Genomic DNA, 26,145 nt, shown 5'->3' with positions numbered 1-26,145 from the left:
CTTATTATTTGTCGTATTATAGTGCTATTTTCCTTGTGAATTACAGCTCCTAAACTCCACAAAATAGGCCTCTCAAAATAAGAGATACTTTTATCCTTCAGGCTCCAAATGAGACAAACAGCATCGCTAAATGCCATTACACAGATACATTGATTTTCCGCATTCAATATTCGGAAACAAATAAATTAGCACTTCGAAGCTGTTTTAGGTACAAAGTAACAATTATAAAAACATTTTCTGAAAAAAATGTTATCAAGAATAGAGCAAATAGCTATAAAAAAAAAGAAAAAAAAAAGGTACGAACACAGATAAAACGAACACTGTAAAAACAAAAATTTAAAAGAGCATAAATGATTATTCATACTAGATTTTAACAAACAGCACTATTTTAAAGGTCGGTACCGGCGAGTTTTAGATTTTAAAGTAAAATCTTTTTAATCTAAAAAAGTATTATCTTTGTAACTTTGAGTAAATTTTTTTCTAAAGTTTTTTTTTTTAGTGAAGTAAAGTTGTTAAGTGAGTAAAGCAATTTTTTTTTCTTTAAATCTTTCTAAAATTATGACGAACCAAATTTATTATTGGAATGGAGAATAGAATTGAAGCCCTTTTTTCAGCCTGTAATCCAAAGAAAATATTTTTCAGGCTTCTGGATTATCTGAATTCCACTAAAAATATTATTATCATGCACGGTTGTTTTTTCCCCAAAACTTCCTATGGTCTTCACAACCAAGCTCCCAATGCAGCTTGAATGTAGTCGAGAATACCTGAATCTAGTACATGATCTGAGGATAATAATTTCTTAGGCCAGCGAAATTGTTGAATAATTAGAATGACTATAATTACATATTTACCAGCTAAATATATAACTTGAAGAACTAATTGAGCCTACCCCCCCAAATAAGCTGGGAGATGGTGACAAATTTTCAACCCAAGCATTCCACCTTTACGAAAATCCCTCTCTTCTTATTCACTTTGACCGAGTTAAAAGATTAGCAGTTACCCAAACAATATAGGAAAAACAATTTAAAAAAGCCACTGAAACAATAAATTCCTTTGAATCTTAAGAGATGGGGGTAAGACAAAAGGGAATTTGGGAACCAGTATTGAATACACTAAAAACATCTACATTCCCTCCTATTCCTCCAGAAGAAACAAGTCGTTCCAAAAATAGCAACAGCCATCCTACCTTTAAATCGGCTTAGACAAAAAACCATAACCTTGATCCTTGATCCAAAATATTCCGCGTCATTCATGTTTGAGACAGCATCGTTGGCATTGGTTTCATCTTCATAATCAACAAAGGCATAACGGGTATGGGTTTGGGAAACCCAAACGTTCTTCAAAGCCCCATATTTGCTAAATTCATCTTCCAGATCTTCACGGCGGACACTGTCTGACAGATTTCTAACGCATAGTCCTGACATCATTATCTACAAGGAAACTACTCAGTTATATTTAGGTCATTCAAAACCTCAAGAATCATTTCACGGGTCCCAGCGTTGGCTGCTTGTCTTTATGACAAAGACATAACGAGGAACTTTGATGAGATTTTTGTAAAAATTGATATCTAGTCTGAATTGTGTCAATGATTCTAAAAACTAACAACAGTTACTTAAGAATCAAAAAAACATCTCTTACAGATTATTAGGCAAAGCCTTGTGAATTCAATATATATATATATATATATATATATATATATATATATATATATATATATATATATATATATATATATATATATATATATATATATATATATATATATATATATATATATATATATATATATATACGGCATAAATAATATGGTCCCTGGTCGGCACATGTTTCAATCAAGATAGATAGCACAAAAGGGAACTTCTAAAGCTGTCAAATTATTCAGATGATATTTGCTATGGGCTTATTTTTGGTGTCTTGGAAGTAGGTATCTAAAATACTTAGAGATGTTCTTCTTGAAACTTGACAAGAAAACTGCCTTGTTTAACCAAAGAAATAAATAAAATATAACCTGAATATCTATCTTCTCTGGAAGACAGGAGTAAAATGATTTTTTTCTAATTTCTTGGAAAATTTCAAAAAATCCTACTTTTTGCTGACTTTGCTTTTCTGTTCTTCATTCAGATCTTATCAAAACTGTACAAGTTGCTACAAACCGCCTGATTAATTTTGAACAGTTGAAGCTACAAAACGAAAAAATAATTGTGAATGACAAGATCAAGTGATCCTTTAAATACCATATATCCTCCTAAATGATTACAAAAAGGCAATTTGAAGGAGTGTAGATTAAAAAAGCATTTTGGAAAAACAAGACTTTCAAATTTTACTGGAATTCATGTATCCTTTTCTTCACATAAAAATTCACTGCAATAATGGTCAAGCTACATATTCAATGAAAGAAATGATATGCTTACCTTTTTTATTGATGAATTAGCATATGGATTTGAGACTCATTTTTTTTTTTTTTGGTAACTTTTTGGAAGAAGAGTTGATATATGTTCTAATTAAACTTCTGACATACCATTTACATATTAGACAAGAATCACCAGTGCTTGTGTATTATTCGGAACACATTAAATAAGTGAAGTTAAGTTCTTTTGTGAAACAAAATACAATACAGATACATTTTAATGGAATATTTTCAATATAGAGGTGGTTAGGAATTTGATATAATGCACCCCACCAATCGTTTACAAGAATATTTCTTTGTGCGATCCCGACAAATTTTTCGGAGGGGGGATTTCAAAAGCGATAAACCCCCTCACTACAGGTACCACCCTAATAGTCAGCATTGATGGTTACGATGAACATCTCAGAATTAATACTAAAACAAAACAATTCTTAAGGAGGAGCTCCCACATTTCAAAATGATGTTTGAAACGATTTCAATTCTGTTGAGTTTGTCACGAAAAGTACGGTTTGATTTAGCTGGATTCCACCAATGAAGTTCCACATCAGAAGAATACAGTCTATGATAATAGCACACTGTACTGGGAACACAATACATCATTGGCAAACACCAGAGTTAATATTCAACTATTCACTCAAATTCTCAGTATTAGTCAGAACAGCAAATAGACAACATGTGTGCGGAGTTTGTCAATGAAACATTTCAGATGCATTGGAGCCTGTCTGTTCAAATACTCTGTCAAACTGGCAAACTTTTTCGGTATAAATGGATATAAAAAGTATAAACTATTTTATTCCTTGGCTTAAAAGCATAAGCTACTTTATTCCTGGATTAAAAAAGTAAGCTATTTAAAGAATAGCCTGTTAAGTATTTCTAGTTAAATACTTTTAGCTTTAGTTAAAATACTTCCCATTAAGCACTAGTCAAACTTCTCGTTCAACTTCAAATTTCATCCGCAGCACCCAGCCATCCGAGGCCAACACAGCTACACACGCCTCACCTCCATCCCAATCTATTTATAACCTCCCTCTTTACACCCTCCCAGGAAGTCCCCATTTCCTTCAAATCTTTCTTTATGACATTCTCCCACCCCAACCGCGGACAACCTGTTTTCCGTTTAGCCCTAGACTGTTTGCCAAAAAGAGCAATCTTTGGCATTCCATCATCCTTCATCTGCAGAACATGCCCTAGCCATCTCAACCTTTCTGTCATTATAGCCTTAGAAAGCGGGATTGAACCACACTTTTCACACATCCTACTGTTTAAAACACGGTCAGTCAGCCGAATACCCAGAACAATTCGTTGGCAATTTCTCCGGAAAGCATCTAGCAAATCTTCATCTGCTTTTTGGAGCGTCCTTGCTTCAAAGCCATAATTGACAACTGTCATCACTGAAGCTTCCAATATTCTAATCTTGGTCTTTTCTCGAACTTCTACAAGAAAATTAGCATCTTCTAAACTTTTTGGTGTTTATTTTTTACCATTTTTGCCAATGGGAAGATAAAGGTGCATCTCTCACCTCTAGAGACTTCTTGAAAGAAATATCCAAGGAAGGGATTATTCCCAGATATTTTTATTTTCATATTTGTAAATGGGAGGGCAAATTATTTTTCTACGAGGAGATCTCCTTCCCTCCTCTGAAAAATGGCCCATTCTGATATACATCCCCTGGGGGATGAAATTGTGCGAACCTATGTGAATATTTCTTATTTGCCTTGTTTGCTTGACCTGACAGGCCAAGATTTGTTTTCCTATAGGATAATCAAAAACAGGGCACTTGTGCAAACGATGAAAACAAACTATATAATATAATAATTTTATACGAAGAAAATTTTCATCACTGGAATTTCTTTAAAGGTACCAGTTTTCACTGAATGACTAGATAAACTAAAAAACAAGAGAGAGGAAAAGTAAGAATGGCAAGGTCAACGAAAATAGTAGATGTTCACTTTTCTGAGCAAAAACAATAAAAGGGCAAAAAAAACACCAGCGTGGAGATCAAAATGAAACAAAAGCCCAAATTGGAAGAATTAAAACGATAACAACACGTAAGAAAATAAAAATTAGGCTAAGGCTAAAATAAAAATAAATGAATTAAAAACAACGACCCCAAATCAAAAAAGGCCAGCCAATCACCCAAAATCTAATGACAAACAATGTTCTCATTTAGAAGCTAGACAAGCGAGTCACTTGTCTTTTTGAACTATGTTCTCATTGTTGAAGAAGGGAAGATGCAGTCTTCTCGAAGCATCCATTTTGTTGCATCCAGTATTTTCTTTAGCTTTATAAAACCTCATTCTTGCTTTTCTTGTCTCTTATTTTTTTCTTCTAAAGGCAGGTCAAAGTGCCAATGTGGGTGCTAAACGTACTGTGAAGCAAACTTTGTACTATGGAACTTCCAAGAATTATTTTCTCAAGGTTCGCTTTAAGTAAGTTAATAAATTTACTGTATATAGTTGGTGAATTTTCGTTAAACCCAGCCAATCATAACCCTGAAAACAAGCATGTATTGTTAAACAACTGGGGAGCGAAACGAGTACTTCTTTAGAGTAGTTTTTCAGTTGCTCAACAATAGTATACGTTTTTTCTTTTATATGCCTGAAGCCTAGAGGTAAGCGAGTATATCTCATTCTAGAGATTACATACCGTCAGTAGGATTTGTGAAAAGGTGACGGATTCTCTACATATTTTGGTAAATATACACTGTATTGTCTCATGACTGATGCGGTCGAGTCGTAATTTACCGGGACGTTTTTTGGAGGGAGAGAGCAGACTTAGAGTTAAGTGCTAGAAGAAAGAGGAAAACTTTTTTCTCTGCTCCTAATAATGGAGTACAAAATTCGCTTTTTTTCTCATATACGCCTGTCATCCTACATGATTTTTGATTGGTTTTACATAATTTCCAAGTAAGGTGAGGTTGAAGTGCATTGAATCCGGGATGCCTCAAGTCAAAAATGAGATTTCAGGCAAGTAAATAGCGAATACTTCCCATATGTAAAAAAAAACAAGATTGCCTAGCCCAAATTCCATTGGTCTTCCATATTTTGCCATGTTTTTTCCAAAAATAATCTTTATGAAGTTGACTAAACCAGCTATGAGGATGAAGAAATTCCTATTTCCACCCTTTGGGCTGCACTGAGGAGGAGTTGGCTCAGGGGTCTGATCTTGGGTGCTTTCGACAAAGTGACTGCAATAGAGGTCCACTCTCAGGTTCACAAATTTGATATAATTTAAAATAATTTAAATTAATAAATAATTTTTTTATAAATAATTTATTTAAATTTTTTTATTAATTTAATAATAAATAATTAATTAATAAATAAATTATAATTTAAAGTAATTTAATAATTTTAATTGGGAAAACAATATTTAAGGGCTTTTCTTGGACATAGAAACCAATGTGGTTCAGAGATTTCCTACAAACATTTTTATTCTATTATACCCTCACTTTGGCTTAGTAGAAAACAAATCATAGACTATATGTACCAATGATTTGTTTCCGGTGTATTTGATGGTAAGATCAATTTGGTTCCACTGGTAAGACATGTAGGGGCCTTGTTTATTTTAAGATCCTTACAGATTAACAACTTCAGCATCTAATCGACGCAAGGAAAGAAAACCGTAGAGTTGTTCTCGCAACACTTTGCTCGGTGAAGCCGAATAAACGTTGCCGCAATACCTTACGTTGCCCATGCAATGTTGATCTAGTTTGTAATGAGAAGAAGCAGATTTATATATATATATATATATATATATATATATATATATATATATATATATATATATATATATATATATATATACATATATATATATATATATATATATATATATATATATATATATATATATATATATATATATATATATACATATATATATATATATATATATATATATATATATATATATATATATATATATATATATATATATATATATGTTTACGGCACCCAGTTTGCTTCGGAATTCCGTTAGCTTAAAAAAGATAATAAAAATGACGACAACAACAACAAATTTGTATCCCTGATTTCATTTGCAAAAATAGGCATACTTTCTATAACCCAGTAGTCCTTTTGACTTTGGGGGGGGGAAGCTATTATTATTTTTATGAATGAAATCTCTTTCTAGGTTTGGTCATAATTCTTCTGTAATTGAATTCACTTATCGACATATTTTTGATGATGAACTTTCCGATTTTAAATCTCAGATCACATATGAAAATTGGCTAGCTCTCATGGAAATCAATACATTAATGATAGAATTTATAATTTTAAAAGAAGATTCAAACGAATACACAGGCTTCTTCCATGAGATTGAAAAAAAATGTTCTAATAACAAACCGTACATTACCAGTCAAAGGCAACACTGTAGCGTTACCAATAATAAAGAGCCATAAAGCTTCAATGTAATCTTATTATTTTTCTCCCCAGAGTCACTTCATATTGAAGGGGCAGTTGTATAAATTTCGGAGTACAACTCATTTGATTTGAAATTGAAAGGGCTTTCTTTAAGAGTCAAAAGTGATTAGAGGGCAATTGGCACTCTCCCAAGCTCTTTTCCCCTAGGACATTCAACCAAAACTTTGAGAGACCCATTTTGTTCAAAATAGTCCAAAGGTCTAATAACTACCTCTGGAGTAGACAAAATCCCTCACAAATCCCGGGGCAAGGGCTGTAAGTTATGCAAGTTGTTCATTGATAACATATAAGGTTTTTAATTGAGAAAAAAGGGCAGTTTGATCCTGTGTCTCCACAAAGGGTCAGGGTATAAAGATAAAACCTAAGAAATGTTGAGAGGCATTTTGAACACAATCAAAACCTACTAAGTGGATACTTGTTGTCAAAAGGACGTATCAGCAATATATAAGGGATGACTGAGGGTATTAAGTTGAAATTTCTGGGTATCTTGAGGCGATGTTCAAGAGTTATTGGAGAGCAACCAGTCCCCTTGCTCCTTTTAAATGCATCTCCCCATTAACACTGATCAAAATATTGAAAAAGTCATTTCGTTCAAAATAGTCAAAAGGTCTAATAGCTATGTCACCAAGGATTCTGTACCCCCCATAGCCCTAAGGCAAGGATTAAAAATTATAAGTTATGCCCACTGTTTACATACAGGATTTATCATTAAGAAGAAGAAGAATCTTTAATTCTGGGTGTGTCCGAATAGGCTAAGGGTATTAATGCGTGGGATTTCAGGGAGTGTTTAAGGGTATGTCAAACTAAATCCAATTATGCTATCTCCATTAAATTTATCGAAAAAGAATGCCGGCAATATCTTAAGAGCACCTGAGAGTATCAAAATGAAACTTTCAGGGTATATTGAGGGGGGTGTTGAAAAGCAGTCGAAGGATAATCTATCCCTCTCCTGTGCTGTTTATGGCAGCCCTCTTCAGATATCCGATGGAAACTTTGAACTATTACCTTAAATAGTATAAACCTCTAAAAATACTTTTATGTTAGAGTCAAAGTAGAAAAAAAGTCATGAAACGAATACATTTGTCTTTATAGGTGAAGAAAATACATGTGCAAGGACACTTTGCCCCGTTAGAACTATGTGGAAACTACAAAGAGTCATGTGCTTTGCACCCCCATGCTACCCGATCGCCCAGTGTCTGCCTTGAAGACTATACCTTGTTTCCTGACATTACAAAGCCTTTTGATTCATTGGACATATAGGTTTTGAACTTTTCTTGTAGCTTTATTGGAATAAATTCAATAGAAGTTGACAGAGGGTATTAAACTTTGCGAAAAAAAGACTTTTTTCACAGCATTGATGTCATTATTTTCTGGACAAAAAAGGAGTTGACCAGAGTTTTGAATAGGTTTTGAAAAGAAAGAGTTAGACTTCTTTTACTTCATGACCTGCAGTTGTGCATGTCTTTAAAAAGAAAAAAATTATTGAAAAAAAAACTAAGACTAGTCGAAATAAATGTTCAAACTATCTAATTTCTCTGAAAAAAAAAAATCGAAGTTTGCCACAAATAAGTAATATGTTTTATTTTTTTGCTTATGCAAAGTTCATTTATTTATTTTGCAATTTATATTTTTGCAATTTTCGTTTATGACATTATTTGCAGCTGTGTATACCTTTAACAAAAACGAAAAAGCTGCTTTATGAACAAATTCTGACTATGGTTGAAAATGCATTTTTCAAATCAAAAAATTTCTTTTTTAAAAGTCGGAGTTTTATAGGTAATTTTGAATTTTACATTTTTTTTTTGAATTATTTTCTTATTATTTAATGACCTGCAGCACTGTACATCTCTAAAAACGAATAAAGTTTTAAAAAATAAATAAGAATATATTTGAAGTAGCCTACACATTCAAGCTATATAATTTAATTTTTAAAAATAAAAGTTTTCCTCAAAAAAGTAATTCTGAGTTTTTAATGTGTGCATAGTAATTTTCTTCTATATCATTACCTGCAACTGTGTAGATCTTTAAAAAGGGAAATAGTATATTATGAAAAAAAGAGATTTGAAAATGCATGAAAATATATATTTCAAAACAACAAAATTCCTTTGAAAAAAAAAAAAAATTCTCACATATGTAAATCAGGGTTTTTAATTTGCTTCGTGCAGTAGTTCCTTTTATTTCATGACATACAGCTGTGACTATCTTAAAAGAAGGAAAAAAATGTTTCTATATAATAGAATCCCAATAGATATGGAACGCATATTTCAAAACAAAAAAATCTTTGACAAACAAGAGCTAAGAGCTCATATGGCATTTGTGACGAGGTCAAAAGAGCCAAGAGCTCATATGGTATGAGCTCTAGCAAAATTCTAAGAATCAATAGATTGCTTTAAAAGGAAAATCAGAGGCTTAATGCCAATCGGAATTTAAAATAAGAGCTCCGAGTCACGAGGTCCTTCTAAATATAAAAATTCATTAAGATCTGATCACCCACTCGTAAGTTAAAAATACCTCAATTTTTCTAATTTTTCCTCTCCCTTCAGCCCCCCAGATGGTCGAATCGGGGAAAACGACTTTATCAAGTCAATTTGTGCAGCTCCCTGACACGCCTACCAATGTCAACCACGTATCTATGACATTTATAAGCGTTTTCCAAGATGTCCGGTTTCCTCCTCCAACTCCCCCCCAATGTCAACATATCTGGTCGGGATTTGAAATAAGAGCCCTGAGACATGAGTTCCATCTAAATATCAAATTTTATTAAGATCCGGTCACCCATTCTTAAGCTAAAATTAAATAAAAAAAACTATTTTTTTTAACTGAAAGTAAGGAGCGAAATTGAAACTTAAACGAACAGAAATTACTCCGTATATAAAATGGGTTGTCCACTCCTCAACGCCTCGCTCTTTACGCTAAAACTTTTAATTGTTTTAAAAAGTAGAATTGTGGCAGTGTCAAACTTTAGCGTAAAGAGCGAGGAATTGCGGAGGGGACAACCCATTTCATATACGGAGTAATTTCTGTTCGTTTTAAGTTTCAATTTCGCTCCTTACTTTCAGGTAAAAAAATAGTTTTTTTTTTATTTAATTTCTTAACGTTTTTGAATTAATACATGTTTGATTTTGGCTCTCCACACATAAATTATTAAAATTAAATAAGCATAACAATTCTTTTTTGGGCTAAATGGCTTTCTCTTAGTTTTGGTCAGACAATTTGAGGAATAAGAGGTGGGGAAGGAGGCCTAGTTGCCCTCCAATTTTTCGGTTACTTAAAAAGGTAACTAGAACTTTTAATTTTTAACGAACGTTTTTGTTAGTAAAAAATATACGTAACTTAAGAATTAACTTACGTAACAAACTTTTATATTCTTATGTCTTTATTATGTATATGAGGGGGTTTGTCCCCTCGTCCATACCTCGCTCTTTACACTAAATCTTAAGTTTTGTCCCAATTCTATAAGAATGACCCCTGAATCACAAAGGCCGTAGAATAAATAGTTGAAATTAGTAAAAATACTTTAGCATAAAGAGCGACGTATTTATCTCCTCCTAAATACGTCGCTCTTTATGCTAAAGTATTTTTAGAACCCCTCATATGCGTAATAATCTCTGTTCGTTTTAAGTTTCAATGCTACTCCTTACTTTCAATTGAAAAAACGTTTTCATGTTTATTTTTTCATTGTTTTTTATAGTAATTTTAGAAAATCCTCCGCCCTAATCATTGAATTTCTCTTCCCCCATGACATATTTTTCCAAGGAAAGATCCGCCCACATAGCCTCCTCCCCTCAACCCCGCCCCCAACCAAAAAAAAAATCCCCCTGAAAACGTCTGTACCCTTCTCAATAACCATTACTGTATGTAAACACTGGTCAAAGTTTGTAACTCACAGCCCCTCCCCCAGGGACTGTGGGAGAGTAAATCATCCCCAAAGACATAGTTATTATGGTTTTCGAATAGGTGGAACAAAATGGTTATCTCAAAATTTTGATCCGTTGACTTTGGGGAAAAAATGAGCGTGGGAGGGGGCCTAATTGCCCTCCAGTTTCTTCAGTCACTTAAAAGGGCACTAGAACTTTTTATTTCCGTTAGAATGAGCCCTCTTGCGACATCCAAAGACCACTTGATCGATACGATGACCCCTGGGGAAAAGAAAAGAAAAAGAAATAAACACGCACCTGTGATCGTCATAATTTTCATTATAGGGTTCTCTGATACGCTGAATGCGGTGGTGCAATTTTCGTTAAGATTCTATGAATTTTAGGGATGTTTCGCCCTATTTTCCAAAATAAGGCAAATTTTCTCAGGCTTGTAACTTTTGAAGACAAAGACTAAATTTGATGAAACTTATATATTTAAAATCAGCATGAAAATCTGATTCTTTTGATGTATGTTTTAGCATCAAAATTTTGTTTTTTAGAGTTTCGTTTACTATTGAGCCGGGTCGCTCCTTACTACAGTTTGTTACCACAAACTGTTTGAATACCCCAATTTTTCTAATTTTTCAAATTAACAACCCCCAGCTCCCCCAAAGAGAACGAATCAGGTCCAATTATGTTAATTGCGTATCTATAACTTGTGCTTATTTTTACCATCAAGTTTCAACCCGATCTCTCCACTCTAAGCATTTTCCAAGATTTCCAGTTTCCCCCTCCAGTTCCTCCCAATGTCACTGGATCTGGTCGGGATTTAAAATGAGAGTTTTAAAGCACAAGATCCTTCTAAATATCAAACTTCATTAAGATCTGAGCAACCGTTTGTAAGTTACATATACCTCATTTTTTTCAAATTTTTCCTAATTACTCCCCCCTCCCTAACTCCATAAAAAGAGCGGATCCAGTCCGGTTATGTCAGTCACTTATTTTGGACTTGTGCTTATTCTTTCCACCAAGTTTCATCCTGATCTCTCCACTTTAAGCGTTTTCCAAGGTTTCTGGTCCACCTGCCCAATGACATTGCATCCGGTCGGGATTGAATATAAGAGATCTAATTTACCAGGTCCTTCTAAATATGAAATTTCATTAAGATCTGATCACTTCTTCTAAAATTAAAAATACCTCATTTTTTTTTTTTTTTAATTAACCCTCCCCCCCCCCAACTCCCCCAAACAGAGCAATCCATTCCGGTCATGTCAATCACGTATCTAGGACTTGTGCTTATTTTTCCCACCAAATTTCATCCCAATCCCTCCACTCTAAGCGTTTTCCAAGATTTTAGGTTTCCCCACCCCAACTCCCCCCAATGTCACCTGATCCAGTCGGGATCTAAAATAAGATTTCTGAGACACGATATCCTTTTAAACATCAAATTTCATTAAGATCCAATCATCTGTTCGTAAGTAAAAATACCTCCTTTTTTCAAATTTTTCCATTTTAACCATCCCCCCACTCACCCCCAGATGGTCGAATCGAGGGAACGACTATTTCTAATTTGATCTGGTCTGGTTCCTGATACGCCTGCCAAATTTCGTTGTCCTAGCTTACCTGGAAGTGCCTAAAGTAGCAAAACCAGGACAGACAGACCAACCGACAGAATTTGTCATCGCTATATGTCACTTGGTAGATACCAAGTGCCATAAAAAAGAAAGTTTTTGCTCACATAAGTAATATTGTCTTTTTAATTTTCTTTGCACAGTAATTTTCTTTCATTTCGGGAAATGTGGCTGTGTATATCATTAAAAAAGAAAAAGGTATTTATAAAAAAAGAAAGCTGAATATATATAAAATAGATATTTCAAACCACAAAGCTTTTTTGAAAATAAAAGCATCAAAGTTTACTTGCATAAGAAATCTTGTGTTTATAGTAACACTTAGGTGGAAATATCTGCATTTTGTCAACAAAAGCATTTACTAAAAAATTGAAGACAAGAGCATTTCATTCATTTTTATGGAAATATTTAAGACTTAATTTTTCTTTGGTAACATGAAGTCATGAATAAATTCCAAGGCAGAATTAGCTAGACATAATGACTAAAACCAAGGAACAGACAAACCCCAAGACCAAAAAAACTTTCAGCCACTGAAATAAAGCAGACCTCAACAGGCAAGCCGGCTGATTTTATTTACTCACCCTTTCTTTTACTATTACAAGCCATCTGTTGATGAGAATTATTTACAAAAAATAAAATAAAAATCGCCACAATCAGCAAAATTTTGGATATATCTAGATGTGCACATTAACTTCAACTCTGATACGGGTATGACTTGAGGTCACTCAATGAAGCTTCGTCAAAAAACAAGCTCTACATGAGTTCATCATAATTTCTTCACAGTCTATTCGATGTCAGCATGGAACAGTTTCTCTAATGAGACTGTGTCTGCAGGCTCTATTGAGATATTCAAGATTTAGGTTGAAAGAGACTAGGTAATCAATTCATAATGCAGTTCAAGGAGTTATTGTAAGATATCTACAATCTCTTTAGCTTTTAAGCAGTGGAAGAGAGATTCTTAGATATTTCAGGTAAGAGGGGAGGGGACTTGGATGCAAACAAACGGGAATATCTTCTGAAAATCTCATCAAATTTATTTTTTAAATGTAAAGAAATAAAAATTATATTATCAGCCATGTATGTAGTGATTAGTTTAGAATAGATAAAAACTATAGGTAAAAGGGTATAGGTATAGAGTATAGGTAATAAGGGTATTTGGTATAGGTGCCAAACAGCTGTCTCACATTTTCATTGATTGATAAAATCAATGAAATTGATTTTATCATTTCATGATAAAATGCCTGATGGAAATGCAGCAATTAGAAACCAGGACTACCACTTCAAAAATTTCAGAAACCTATTACTAGAGTCCAAAAAACGAGAAAATATGAGATCCTAGAAAAGTCAAATACACGAGAATTTTATCAGAAGAAAAGGAAGAAAAGAAAAATGAAATCTTTGGTCATTAGAATGAACATTCTGTTCATTCTAATGACCAAAGATACAAATATTGCTACAACACTGAGTCTCAAAAAGTTTGGAAATACCTGTTGCAAAAATTGGCCTTAATAAATTTGTTTTGTGAAGGTTTGGGCCTTGTGACCATAAAACGCCTGATAGAAAATGCAGAAACAGAAACGAGCACCTCCACTTCAAAAGTTTCAGAAATATACTAATGAAGCCCAAAAACATTGTAACATATAGACCAGCCCCCTCCCCTCTATAAAAGTCAGGGCCAAATCCCTCATTCACACCCCCTTAGAAATCCTCAAATATAGAACCAAACCTCTCATCCATACTCTTCTAGAAACTCTTAAATTCAGGACTAAATTTCTTAGTCATACCCCTTTAGTAAATTTCAATTAGAAAAAGGTTTGAATAAAATCATTTAGAATTTAGCAGTTGCTAAATTTAACAGTCTGTGTAGTCCAACGCAGTTGGATTACGTGCATTTAGATAAGTTAAATGTTACTCAACAAGTTGAGTAACCAGTTATTCTGAACTAAGTTTTTTTTAACTCAAAACCAAAAGGGAAATCCTTGCCATAAAAACAACTTTTGGATGCAGGACTAGGCATATGATTGAATATTACCAATAGTAGCGGAGGTCAACTTCCACAGGTCACCAAGCCTGTCCAGCGAGTGTTTTTTAGAGAAATCGCACGTTGGATATAGGAGCCCAACGCAAGGGCGAATAGTTAGTTTTAAGGAAAGATTCGAATGGTCAAGAGAAATCGCTCATGTCCACCTTTTCATGCAATAAGTCATTGAAGCTATTTTGTCAAAAGTTGTATGTTGTAAGTAAATAAACCTTATTGTATTTAATCATCTTCTGTCTATGTATTAGGGCATCAGGTACAGTTCCTCTATTCTTCAGGTACGGTCCCAAGAGAATCTATATTTGTTTCAGGAGACCTCGAACATCATTGAGATGATTCTGTCTCCCAGGTTACTGGGGATTACATATAAAACTATTTTATTCCATTAATAATTTAGCTCCCATATCTCACATCCGCATTGAGCTACTAAGACTTAGAAAAGTCCCAGGCAACTCAAGGCAAACCCCCCGTAAGATAAAATCCCACCCCAAGCACCCTATACAACAAAACCACCCCGTAACACATGGCGCGGTCGGAAAAAGTAAGAAGCAAAAGGAACTGAAAGTACGTGCACAATGAATGCCTACTAACATAGACACATATGATTATTTACATTTTACTTTTTGATTTTTAAGTGCAGTGCAATTTTATCTCGCTTTTTGAATTTTTAGGTGCAGTGCAATTTTATTTCTATGTTTCCATTTTTTTTATATATAGGTATACCCCATTCCTTTAAAAACCTAAAAAAAAGGAAAATATAACAATAATAAAATTAGTTTTTTTTGGAGATTATTTTATACCGATAATTAAAAACAGACTACAATGGACCAAGAACAAGATGAAATATTAAAAGCAACAAATTATTGCAACCTCGGTAGAAATTGCAAAATCATTACCAGAATATGAAGGAGATACGGACGTTGATCAATTCAACATCCATTTAGGACAATTCGTAGAAATGACAAAAATTGACTTGAAAGTATTAAAAAGCATGTTACTTTTAAGACTAAAAGGACAGGCGCTAACTTTTCTAAAACAAATCGAAAATATAATAGGCACAGAAGCAACCTCAACAATTAACTCAATAGAAATATTGCAACAGGCCTTCCAAAAAAGATTCATTGACACAAGTTCATTGAATAAACTGAAACATGGCTTAGTTACATTCGAACAGACCCAAAACGTTCGTGAGTACTTGCATAAAATTAGAATCGCAACAGAAGCGCGATATGGTCCAGGAGAAGGGGAACTATATGAAAAAATAATACTCAATGCATTTAAACAGGGACTCAACCCAAAGTTATACCGCCTTTTGATAGCTAAAAATATTGATGACCTAGAACTAGCAGTTCAGGAAATAGAACGAGCGGTGGAAATTGATTCGATTGTCCTGCAGCATCAAAAACTGTCAATAAATGCTGTAGAAAGCAAAGCCCCTGTAAGGTCAAGGGATTCCTCTCCGCGATTTTTCTCCCGAGAATCATCACCAAAACCTGTTCGAAATCAAATTCGAACCACCACACCTCCAAGACAAGTACGTTTTGCCCCCAATAATCAATTGAGGGCACAAACTAATAATGAACCATTAAGGTGCTACACCTGTAACTGGTTAGGAGATATCGCAAGAAATTGTTTCGCAAACAATAATTATCGCCCAAATATTAGGGGAACGGGTAACCGTTTGTCCAGGGGGACAAACTATAGTGGGTACGCCCCTAGAGGCAATCGAGGGAACACCTTTGTAACAAGAAATAATTACCCCACCCAAAATCAAAATTTACAACGCAATACGTATCAATATCGAGGAGGGTACCGTGGAGGGACAAATCAACCCAGTAATAGTTGGAACAGAAATCCAAGAGGAAGTTACATCAGCCGACGGCAGCCATATAATAACTCCATCTCAAATAATAATCAAGGAACCCAAAACAGAACAAATGAAAGTTCTACATCTAACATCTGGGAATCCCAGGGAAACGATATAGGCCCCCAAAATTCGTAGGACCAAAATTTGGAGGCAAAATAATTTATAGGTCCCCTCCAGTAATAATACCATTTCTAAGTGCAAATAATAATAATATGTTACCAGTATTTGAAAATTTTAAGGCAGGAAATATTTATTTCTCAGCCCTTATAGATTCAGGAGCAACCGTAAATGTGATAAATACATCCGTATTTAATAAATTACCAATTTATATTAAACGACGAATGAGCAATATCTGTCCCAATTTATCAAGCGTAACCGGGCACGACTTGGATGTAAAAGGCACTGTGTACCTAGCCTTGCGCAAGGATAACAAAAATTTCTGTACTCAATTTATAGTTTGTAAGAATTTTCCATACGAGGCAATAATAGGCGCAAATTTTTTAAAATCAAATAAAATATTATTAGATGTAGCAAATTCAAAGTTTATCTAACCAACGGACACCATATCAATGATAAATAACATTCAAGCAAACAAAGTAAGGGAAAATATAGGCAACATGAAAGAGTATAGAAACAAACAAATTCAAGAAATTTCTTATTTATGGAAAAAACTTGAAAAAATAGAAACTCCAGGAAAAAAACCAGCGGAGAATATTCTAAATTCAATAAAAGAAGAAAATAACGAAAAATATTATGGATTTGAGGTGCAGAAAACTAAAATTCCCCCTAAATCAATGCAGAGGGTCCAAATATCACAAATGTTAGAACCTGTTAATGACAAAAATGAAATTTGGGTAGCATCGCCGTCGGAAGATATATTATCTTCTGACGAAGATATATATAAATTATATGCTATAATTTGGCATAATTTGTATGCTATTACGAAAAGTACATTTTTATCATTTTAAAATAAATGGCCTAGGGAACTTAATTCATGGTCGGTACATATTTCCCTCAACATTATTGATTCAACACCCCTTTCCTAAGTGCCTAAAACGAAATTCTCCTTAAAATTATAGCCCAAAAATTGTCTTTAGGAAACCTAAATGAAAAAATGCTATTATTTTAAACTATAGGCCATAATGAACAACATTTAAACTCGGTTTGGAAAGTGTGATTTATAACAAATATTTTTGGAAAGCAAAAGGAAAAAAGGGGGAAAAATGTAAAAAAAAAGAAAAAAAAAATTTGAAATTTTTTCTAATAATTTAACTCTTCTTAAATGATTATGATACAATCTCTTCTTAATTATGAGACAATATAAGCTTATGAATACAGAGCAAATAATAACCTACGACTTTTCAATTAAACTAGGCTAAAATTCGACCGAATTTAAATTAGTGGTTAAAAGTTTTTTTTTATTTTTACCAATTAGGCTACTTAATTTTCAGCGGAAAGGAGTTCAAGCATAAAACAACGCTAACATGTCGGAATTCAAACCCTTATACCTCAATATAACACCCTCAGCCAATTTGTGCCAGTTTGGCAGAGCTATAATTATCTCCCAAAGTGCATACCAGGAAAGCTGTGATCTATATCTTTGAGATATAGTTACTAGGCCTTATAATCTTATTATGTAATAACAAACCCACATTTTAAGCTTTAGACTATATTAAGACATCTATAATTGGATTTAAACTAAGTTCAAATTTAAACCATAAATCAAAAATTTTTGTAACAACATAGGCTAATAAATTCCTACTCCATAACAAATTAGTAACTTAAGCTTTAGGCCATAATAAACAAATAAATATTGCATACTTTTATCTGATGTTAAAAAAAAAGAAGAAAGAATACTACTTTTAACTAAAATACTAAATTATCAAGTAGTATAACCCTAATAGCATTTACCACTGACATACCCAATATTTTATAAAATAAAAAAATATATATAATAATTTTTTTATGAACTGATATGGTTACGTTTACTCGCTTTGCCCTAATTCCTTATATTAGCTAACAGATGGAAATGAAGAACTAACAGAAATAAAAGTTAATCCTCTACCAAACCTCAAAACGAAATTTCAACCAAGATCGCTAATAATTTGTTATCATTTAAGGTTTTATTTCATTTCTTTTGTTTAATAGTAATATGACCATTACGATTCTGAAAACTACATATCCCCAATTTAAACAAAAAAATTAAGGTTTATTGAACAACTAATTTTTTTTAGCCTAACACTATTCGCTGTAAAAAACACAAACTATTAAATTCTTTAATTATTTTTTGCTCAACTATGCATCTGAAAATTTTGCCTACCGCCCTGTAACCAACAAGGCTATATATATATATGAAAATAATAAAGGATTGGCACAAACTACTAAAGTATAAATTGACTCTATAAAAACATTACTTCCTTTCTCAGCTCCTATTTAGAATTATTGATATTTTTAAATTGATTTCTTTAATACTATATCTTAATGACAATAGCGTATTAGCCCCTTAAATCTATCCTTCAACAACTCCATTAATACTTAATAAATCTCAGCGTCACGTAATCCATTTTTTCTTTCATACTTTGTCAGAAATAATTTATTAAATGTTAATTACAGACAAGAATGATGATCTTAACATTTTTGATGACCATGTGTATAGGTGTCCATACACAAGATGTCGTAAAGCATGGGATAATATTCAAACACGAAAATTCACTTCCACCAAACTCATGGTATAATATTATAATCACTATATTCATGGTATTTCTTATTTCACTAACAATAAGAGCGCTACTAACAATTAACTATGGGAAACTACTGAAGAGAAAAAGGATAAATACTGATGCAATTGAAGCACAAGAGATGCATCAATTGAACCCTACTGCTCCTGATGATATTTAAGCCGTATTAACAGGGAGGATGTAATAATCCGGGAAAATTGAGAGGTCTTTCCCCGTACGTAACATCCTTTCCCTACTGTAGGAAATATTGTTGGTGTATAACAGCTAAAAGGCTATGATACAACATACTGTATTTCTTTTTGGCATATACATCAAAAATACTCTTGGCAGAAAATCTTTATGTAAATATAGACCTCTAACAAGCACGAAAAAATTCGTTCCTATCTTTTTATGTGCAAGAGATTTAAGAGGTCATCTCTTGTAATTTTGCTGATCTATTCCAAGACAAAAACGTTCCAAGGCGTGATAATTGAAAGGCTATGATGCAAAATGTATTACTTTTCGACTAATCACGTATTGGAGGTTAAAAATTTTTTTTTGGATTAAAATATAATCCAGAACATTAAGACCTCTATATAATCTTATATATATATATAACCCTCTTTAGTGCCGTGTTTTTATATTTACATGTAATCATAATAATAGAGTAATGGTGTAATACCAATAAAACTATTTTTAATTACTATATAACCAAATATACCTCACGTTACTTCGAATGTACCTGAAAATTATTAGAATTTAAAACTTCTTTTAAAAAATCGTACATTCAATTTCCCTTTGAATGTTTAAAAAAAAATAATATTACTGTTATGCAATTATGTGCTATTATTATGCAATTTCATATTACAATAATGCTTTATGTTATCGTATCACTAGTACCATTTTATATGTTAACAACATGATTCTGCTTGGAAATTTTTATTACAGAATTTGGCATACTACTAACATTGGCCAACAAACGTCATGGTCAAAGACTACAGAACACCTATCATGATTTATCAACCACCGAAGAATGCCCGAAACACATCTGATTCAACCGGACAACTATCACCCAAGGGACATCCCAAATTAAACCAACTACTTACTATCATCTTTCATTTCTGACTGAATAATGTAGACTAGAGAAGACGAAACATCCAGCCAGCGGGTGCAACCACAACATACCCACCACAAGAACACCATTAATGATAACCCAATTCAATATGGAAACCCTCACAGACCTAATGAAGACTTAGAACAGGAGATCCTAAATCCTAATTTTTTAACTTAGGAATCAACTACCAAGTAAGGTCTTAGATACTACTTCAGTCTATTGAATTAAATTAAGATAACGCCAAAGACAATTAAGATAACGCTTAAAATGCAGAAGAGAGCGGGAACAGGACGGAAGAACCGTAGTACCGGCCGTACCTTTGTACTTAAACTGCTGGGGATAGGTGATTCTGGGTCCCGCGCTTCCCATTTTGTAAAAGCGTAAAAACAAAAAATCTTTACTTTTGCTAAATGGTGATAAATTAGAAAATGACATTATATTTGTTCAATCAGTAAATAGGGCAAGGACACGAAAATTGTGATTGGTGTGAAATTAATAACCAGAACTAATAAGTGATGAACATTTAAAAAGTGCCAAATAGTGAATTATAAATTTAATTAAATAAAAGTGCCAGTGGAAATCTTTTTATATTACGTTGTGTATTTTTATTTTTATTGTTAAAATACCTGGGATCAATTAAAAATCAAATATAACAGTTAAAACTTCAAGTAAAAATGAACAATTGGAACCAGGTATTCGTGTGTAATAACAGTTAACGTCAAGTGTTGTGGTTAAATAATTTTTTTTTAGTGCCAGGTGCAGGACATATATATATAAGGTGAAGGAAAATATTTCTTAAATTTAAATCATCATTTACAAGGTTATGGAATTATAATACAATTTTTATAGACAATAAGGATTAAATGCAATATTTAAAGAAAGAGATTAGACTGATTGATGGGGACATCAATCTACAACGGGAAAGGGGATATGTAACATATAGACCAGCCCCCTCCCCTCTATAAAAGTCAGGGCCAAATCCCTCATTCACACCCCCTTAGAAATCCTCAAATATAGAACCAAACCTCTCATCCATACTCTTCTAGAAACTCTTAAATTCAGGACTAAATTTCTTAGTCATACCCCTTTAGTAAATTTCAATTAGAAAAAGGTTTGAATAAAATCATTTAGAATTTAGCAGTTGCTAAATTTAACAGTCTGTGTAGTCCAACGCAGTTGGATTACGTGCATTTAGATAAGTTAAATGTTACTCAACAAGTTAAGTAACCAGTTATTCTGAACTAAGTTTTTTTTAACTCAAAACCAAAAGGGAAATCCTTGCCATAAAAACAACTTTTGGATGCAGGACTAGTCACATGATTGAATATTACCAATAGTAGCGGAGGTCAACTTCCACAGGTCACCAAGCCTGTCCAGCGAGTCTTTTTTAAAGAAATCGCGCGTTGGATATAGGAGCCCAACGCAAGGGCGAATAGTTAGTTTTAAGGAAAGATTTGAATGGTCAAGAAAAATCGCTCATGTCCACCTTTTCATGCAATAGGTCATTGAAGGTATTTTGTCAAAAGTTGTATGTTGTAAGTAAATAAACCTTATTGTATTTAATCATCTTCTGTCTATGTATTAGGGCATCAGGTACAGTTCCTCTATTCTTCAGGTACGGTCCCAAGGGAATCTATATTTGTTTCAGGAGACCTCGAACATCATTGAGATGATTCTGTCTCCCAGGTTACTGGGGATTACATATAAAACTATTTTATTCCATTAATAATTTAGCTCCCATATCTCACATCCGCATTGAGCTACTAAGACTTAGAAAAGTCCCAAGCAACTCAAGGCAAACCCCCCGTAAGATAAAATCCCACCCCAAGCACCCTATACAACAAAACCACCCCGTAACAACATGAGATACTAGAAAACTCAAATACATGATATTTTTTTAGAAGAAAAAAGGTGAAGTAAATTTCCATGCACATACCTAGAAAGTTTAAGACACTGTGTTGCAAAATTCGGAAATACCTCTAAAAAATTTCAAATATTAAAATGAATAGATAAGACTCTATTTAAATTGTACATAGAGAATCTATCTGATATGAGTGATATGTATGAGAAAGTAACCAAAATAACATGAAATAGAGTTAAAAGACTAAAGTACCTTAACAAATACTTCGCTGCAAATGCTGCAAGACAGTTCCAAATTTAAACACTCGATGATTCTCTTCATAGATGCTTCAAGCTTCTCTCGAGCCTCCTTTTCTTGGCGCAATTCCTCTAGAAGTTCAGCCTTACTTTTTTGCTGAGTAGATTGGGTGCCTGAAGTGTACATAACAGAATAGAATAGTAGTATAATAATATAGTATATTTAACATAATCTATATATATAAAAATAAGTTGTCTGTCTGTCTGTGGATCAGGTGACGTCATGTTTCTGTGTCGGCTGACGTCATGAAATTAGTTGTCGTCATTTTTGCTTTGACGGTGACGTCATTAACGGTATTTAAGACATTTGTTCACGGAAAAATGTTTAATTGTAAAATGACTGAAGAACCTACAAATTACAGACTGGGACACCCGGACACAAATCACGACCGGGACACAGGGAATATAAATGACGACCGGGACACAGGGACACAACCACAACGGGGACGCCGGGGCCACAGGCGGGATATATAAATGACGACCGGGACACAGAGATTGTTCGAATAGAAATTACAGACCGGGACACCGGGACACAAATGACGACCGGGACACCGGGACACATGGAATATAAATGACAACCGGGACACTCAAAGAGAAATTACAAACTGGGACACCGGGACACAAATGACGACCAGGACACAGGGAATATAAATGACGATCGGGACACAGGGACACATCATTAGAATAATGAGGTATAGATCTGAATACGGATTGTTTTTCCCATGGACAATTGTATGTTGCATGTTCAAGAGTCAGTAAACCTGACAATCTATTTATATGCACAATGGGACAGCGAAGAATGTTGTATATTCGCATGTTTTACGTAGTTAAAAACATATATTTATATCTATCTCTATTCACAGGTGGGACACAGGGACACAACTACAATGGCGCGTAACTAATATGGCGCGTAACAACTTACGCGCGCGGGGGGCTTGGGGGGACGCGAAGCGCCCCACCAACTAGGTGTTGGGGTGGCGCGAAGCGCCACCCCAACAGCTAGTATAGTATATATGACACAAGTAGTACAGTATCTTCTACAATGTATTTTTGTGCCATACAATATTTGACACAAAAAATCCCCAACAGAGCCATGGCCATCCAAGAGAGAAAAAAGGAAAAAAATATAAAAACAATTAAAATAATATCACTTAAACAATTATAAAAGTCATTACAACAATAAAAACGACATAGAGAAACACTAGTAACTGTTTTTTTTTATGTTTATTTATTTTTTGAAATTTGAGCTAATATAAACACAATCATGTTAGAACACTCACATGATTGGTCATGCCTCCACGAAGAAACCGCACAAGATTCCTATTACTAATAAAACAAAAACACCCCTCCAATTTTCCAATCCACAACTCTTCCCCCTCATCCACTCCGTAAAATCCATTTGACGAATCGTCAAACTCTCCACACTCCCCATAAAATGCAAAAAAAAAATTATACCTACTCTCCAAACACATACAAAAACTATAGGGACCACTCTTCGTTCTATTGCTTCCAATTTTTTTTTTTCTCTTTCTGCTTTGAAATCAGTTAAGAGCAGACATTAAAAAATAAAAAATAGGGCAAAACATACTTATATGCATTACATTTTTTTAATTGATTAGTTAAAATATTTGCAATTATTTATAAATGAAAAATTATAAACTTCAATACCATATCGTGTTACCAGTTCTTCCAATTAGCTTCAATTATTTATTTCTTTTTTGTGTTAAATAAATTATTATATTTATTAGCACATTTCTCATTTTATGTTAAATATGTTTATTTATATTTAGGAATCCTGTCAAACAATAAATTACAATAAAATTAAAGAAACAATGTGAACTTTTTATGTCAATTCCAGATGTAATCACTTATCCAATTTTTTCACGTATTTATGTTTATTCTTAATTTATTATCATGTGCGTGTATCATTCCCATTTTAGATTCATTTATTTATATTCACTAATCTTTAAAACATTAAATAAATAAATAAGATGTATTAACACATACTGTTAAAATAGACTTTACTGATTCATTATGTTTATTAGTTATTTATTATGTTGGGTCATCAAAAAAATTAGCGTAAGGTCACACACAAATGCCTCGCAAAATAAAGCAACATCCTCCCAAAAATCGAAGGGGCATAAAAAAAAATCTGAAGTCGTTTTCTTCTTCAAAAGCCAACGAAAACTACATTTGGAAGCACTTGAAGCGAAAAACATTAAGCACCTTTTAGGAACTTTTCAAAACTTCCTGGCTCATATAAAAAAAGTAAAATCAGTATGCAGTTTGAAAAATTTTCTGGATATGGTTCCTATGAGGGTATAGTCGGTGAAAACTTAGCTTAATATTGGCAATGTTCATAGTCCCAGGAATTGTTTGGATTGACTTGCTTGTATTTCCTAGCATTTCAAAAAATTATAATTGAAATTCAATCAGAGGATAAATTTGGAACAAGTGTTGGAGTTTGTTGTAATTTATTATTTTACATTAATAAAACAAAGTTTTAGGATTGCTATTTTATGCAACGGTATATTAGTATTTGGTGCAATGAAATATCTTATGTTTATAATATTAATCCAATTTCATAAGTTACTCATAATAATAAATTAAATAAATGAATCTGTCAAAATATTATCGGGTCATATTTAGTCACTAATTCTGTCAATTTGTTCTTCAACACGATTAGATTATCCTCAATTGGATAAAATGTGGATATAGTCTCATTATACAATAAAACTCAATTGTGATTCCCTATGGACTTCTCATAATCAACCTTGAACTTGAAAATATTTGGTTATTTGATTTCCCTACAGACTCTTATTGAAAATAGCTCCAGAATCGAAACTCGGATTATTTGACAGATAATTATCTGAGTATAAATTCACCTGGGATTGATGAATATTGATTTTGGACTTACTAATTAGTTGTATTACCAGTAAAACTGTGTACTGAATATGACACCAACCGGAGCTACTTATATCTGCCCTGGATGTAAGAGATTGTGATTGTGTGACGATTCAGTGCTTTAAATGTCATTTATGGTTCTATCCCTCCTCCAACCTGTGTTGGAGCCACACCAGAATTACGGCAAGAAAAACCCATCTGGAAATGCAGCTCATGTGTTATGGCTGTTGGCTTTCAAAAGACAATTTAATCCTGCAACTTGAAAAAACGCCCACAACATGGAGGTAAAACTTGAATCTCAAGCCTAATCCATGTCGATGAAGCAGACCGTAATCAACGCTCTGAATTTACAGCTATTCGAAAAAAGTTCTGTCGTTGTCGTGAAAATTGCTGAAGGACTAGGAATTACCGAAAGACAAGAAACTAAGAAAATGTTACTTTTTAAAGTCAACTGGTGCATGCACACTTCGTGAACAATGTCCGTTTATTCAAGAAAGCAAAAATGTTACTGATAAGAAGAAACAACCAAATCAACGAGAAAATCCTCGCGTAAACAAATTGCAAGTATTTTGAAGGAGGGTCCTGCAACAAAAAAGAGAACTGCAAGTTTCTATACATATGCCCAAAATAGAAACTGAAAAGTGCAAAGCAACAACTTGCAATTTCGAACGTGTCGATCTTTGCCCTATGATGGCTTGTGTCAAGAAATTGTACAGGTTTGCTCATAGTGCTAGTAATTTATAATGTCGGATTAGTCATTCATTGCCTTTTAAGTATTTTGACTGTTTGTCTCGTTTTAATGATTTTAACCGCGATCCAGTATTCGATTATAATTTGCCAAACCATAGCCAGATTGTTTATGGGAGCATTGCTTCAAGCAATAATCCCAGACCTGAGCCAGTGCCAAAAAACTTGTTGACACGAAGGGGCCAACGGCTGAGTCAAAGAAACCCCCTTTTCGGTCCCCCCCCCCAAATACGCCCATGAAAACCCTTTTCATTACCGACATCGCATCCCGCGTTTCGACTACAAGCC

At 33.5% G+C, this 26,145-nt stretch overlaps 2 protein-coding genes across 7 annotated transcripts in view; one reads left to right on the top strand and one right to left on the bottom strand.

The window, feature by feature from the left end:
* Positions 1–26,145, top strand: part of LOC136037985 (WASH complex subunit 4-like) — a 444,769-nt gene that overhangs the window by 389,679 nt on the left and 28,945 nt on the right. Inside the window, exon 6 of one of the 6 annotated variants that reach the window (XM_065720889.1) lies at positions 7,921–8,138. The exons of the other annotated variants lie outside the window; for them this stretch is intronic. The gene's annotated coding sequence lies outside the window, so the exon portion shown is untranslated. Of the gene's footprint in view, positions 1–7,920; positions 8,139–26,145 lie in introns of those variants that run through there. 6 annotated transcript variants of the gene reach the window in all.
* LOC136037984 (uncharacterized) overlaps positions 1–26,145 on the bottom strand; it is a gene marked incomplete in the record, with an annotated part of 138,830 nt that overhangs the window by 90,224 nt on the left and 22,461 nt on the right. The window contains 2 exon segments of the mRNA XM_065720887.1: positions 1,218–1,430; positions 22,163–22,320. Coding sequence (XP_065576959.1) covers positions 1,218–1,430; positions 22,163–22,320 — 371 coding nt within the window.

The sequence above is a fragment of the Artemia franciscana genome, chromosome 17 (genome assembly GCF_032884065.1).
Source record: "Artemia franciscana chromosome 17, ASM3288406v1, whole genome shotgun sequence".
Lineage (NCBI taxonomy): Eukaryota > Metazoa > Arthropoda > Branchiopoda > Anostraca > Artemiidae > Artemia > Artemia franciscana.
The sequence above is the reverse complement of the archived record's forward strand: the minus strand, read 5'-3'. Positions and strand labels throughout refer to the sequence as shown.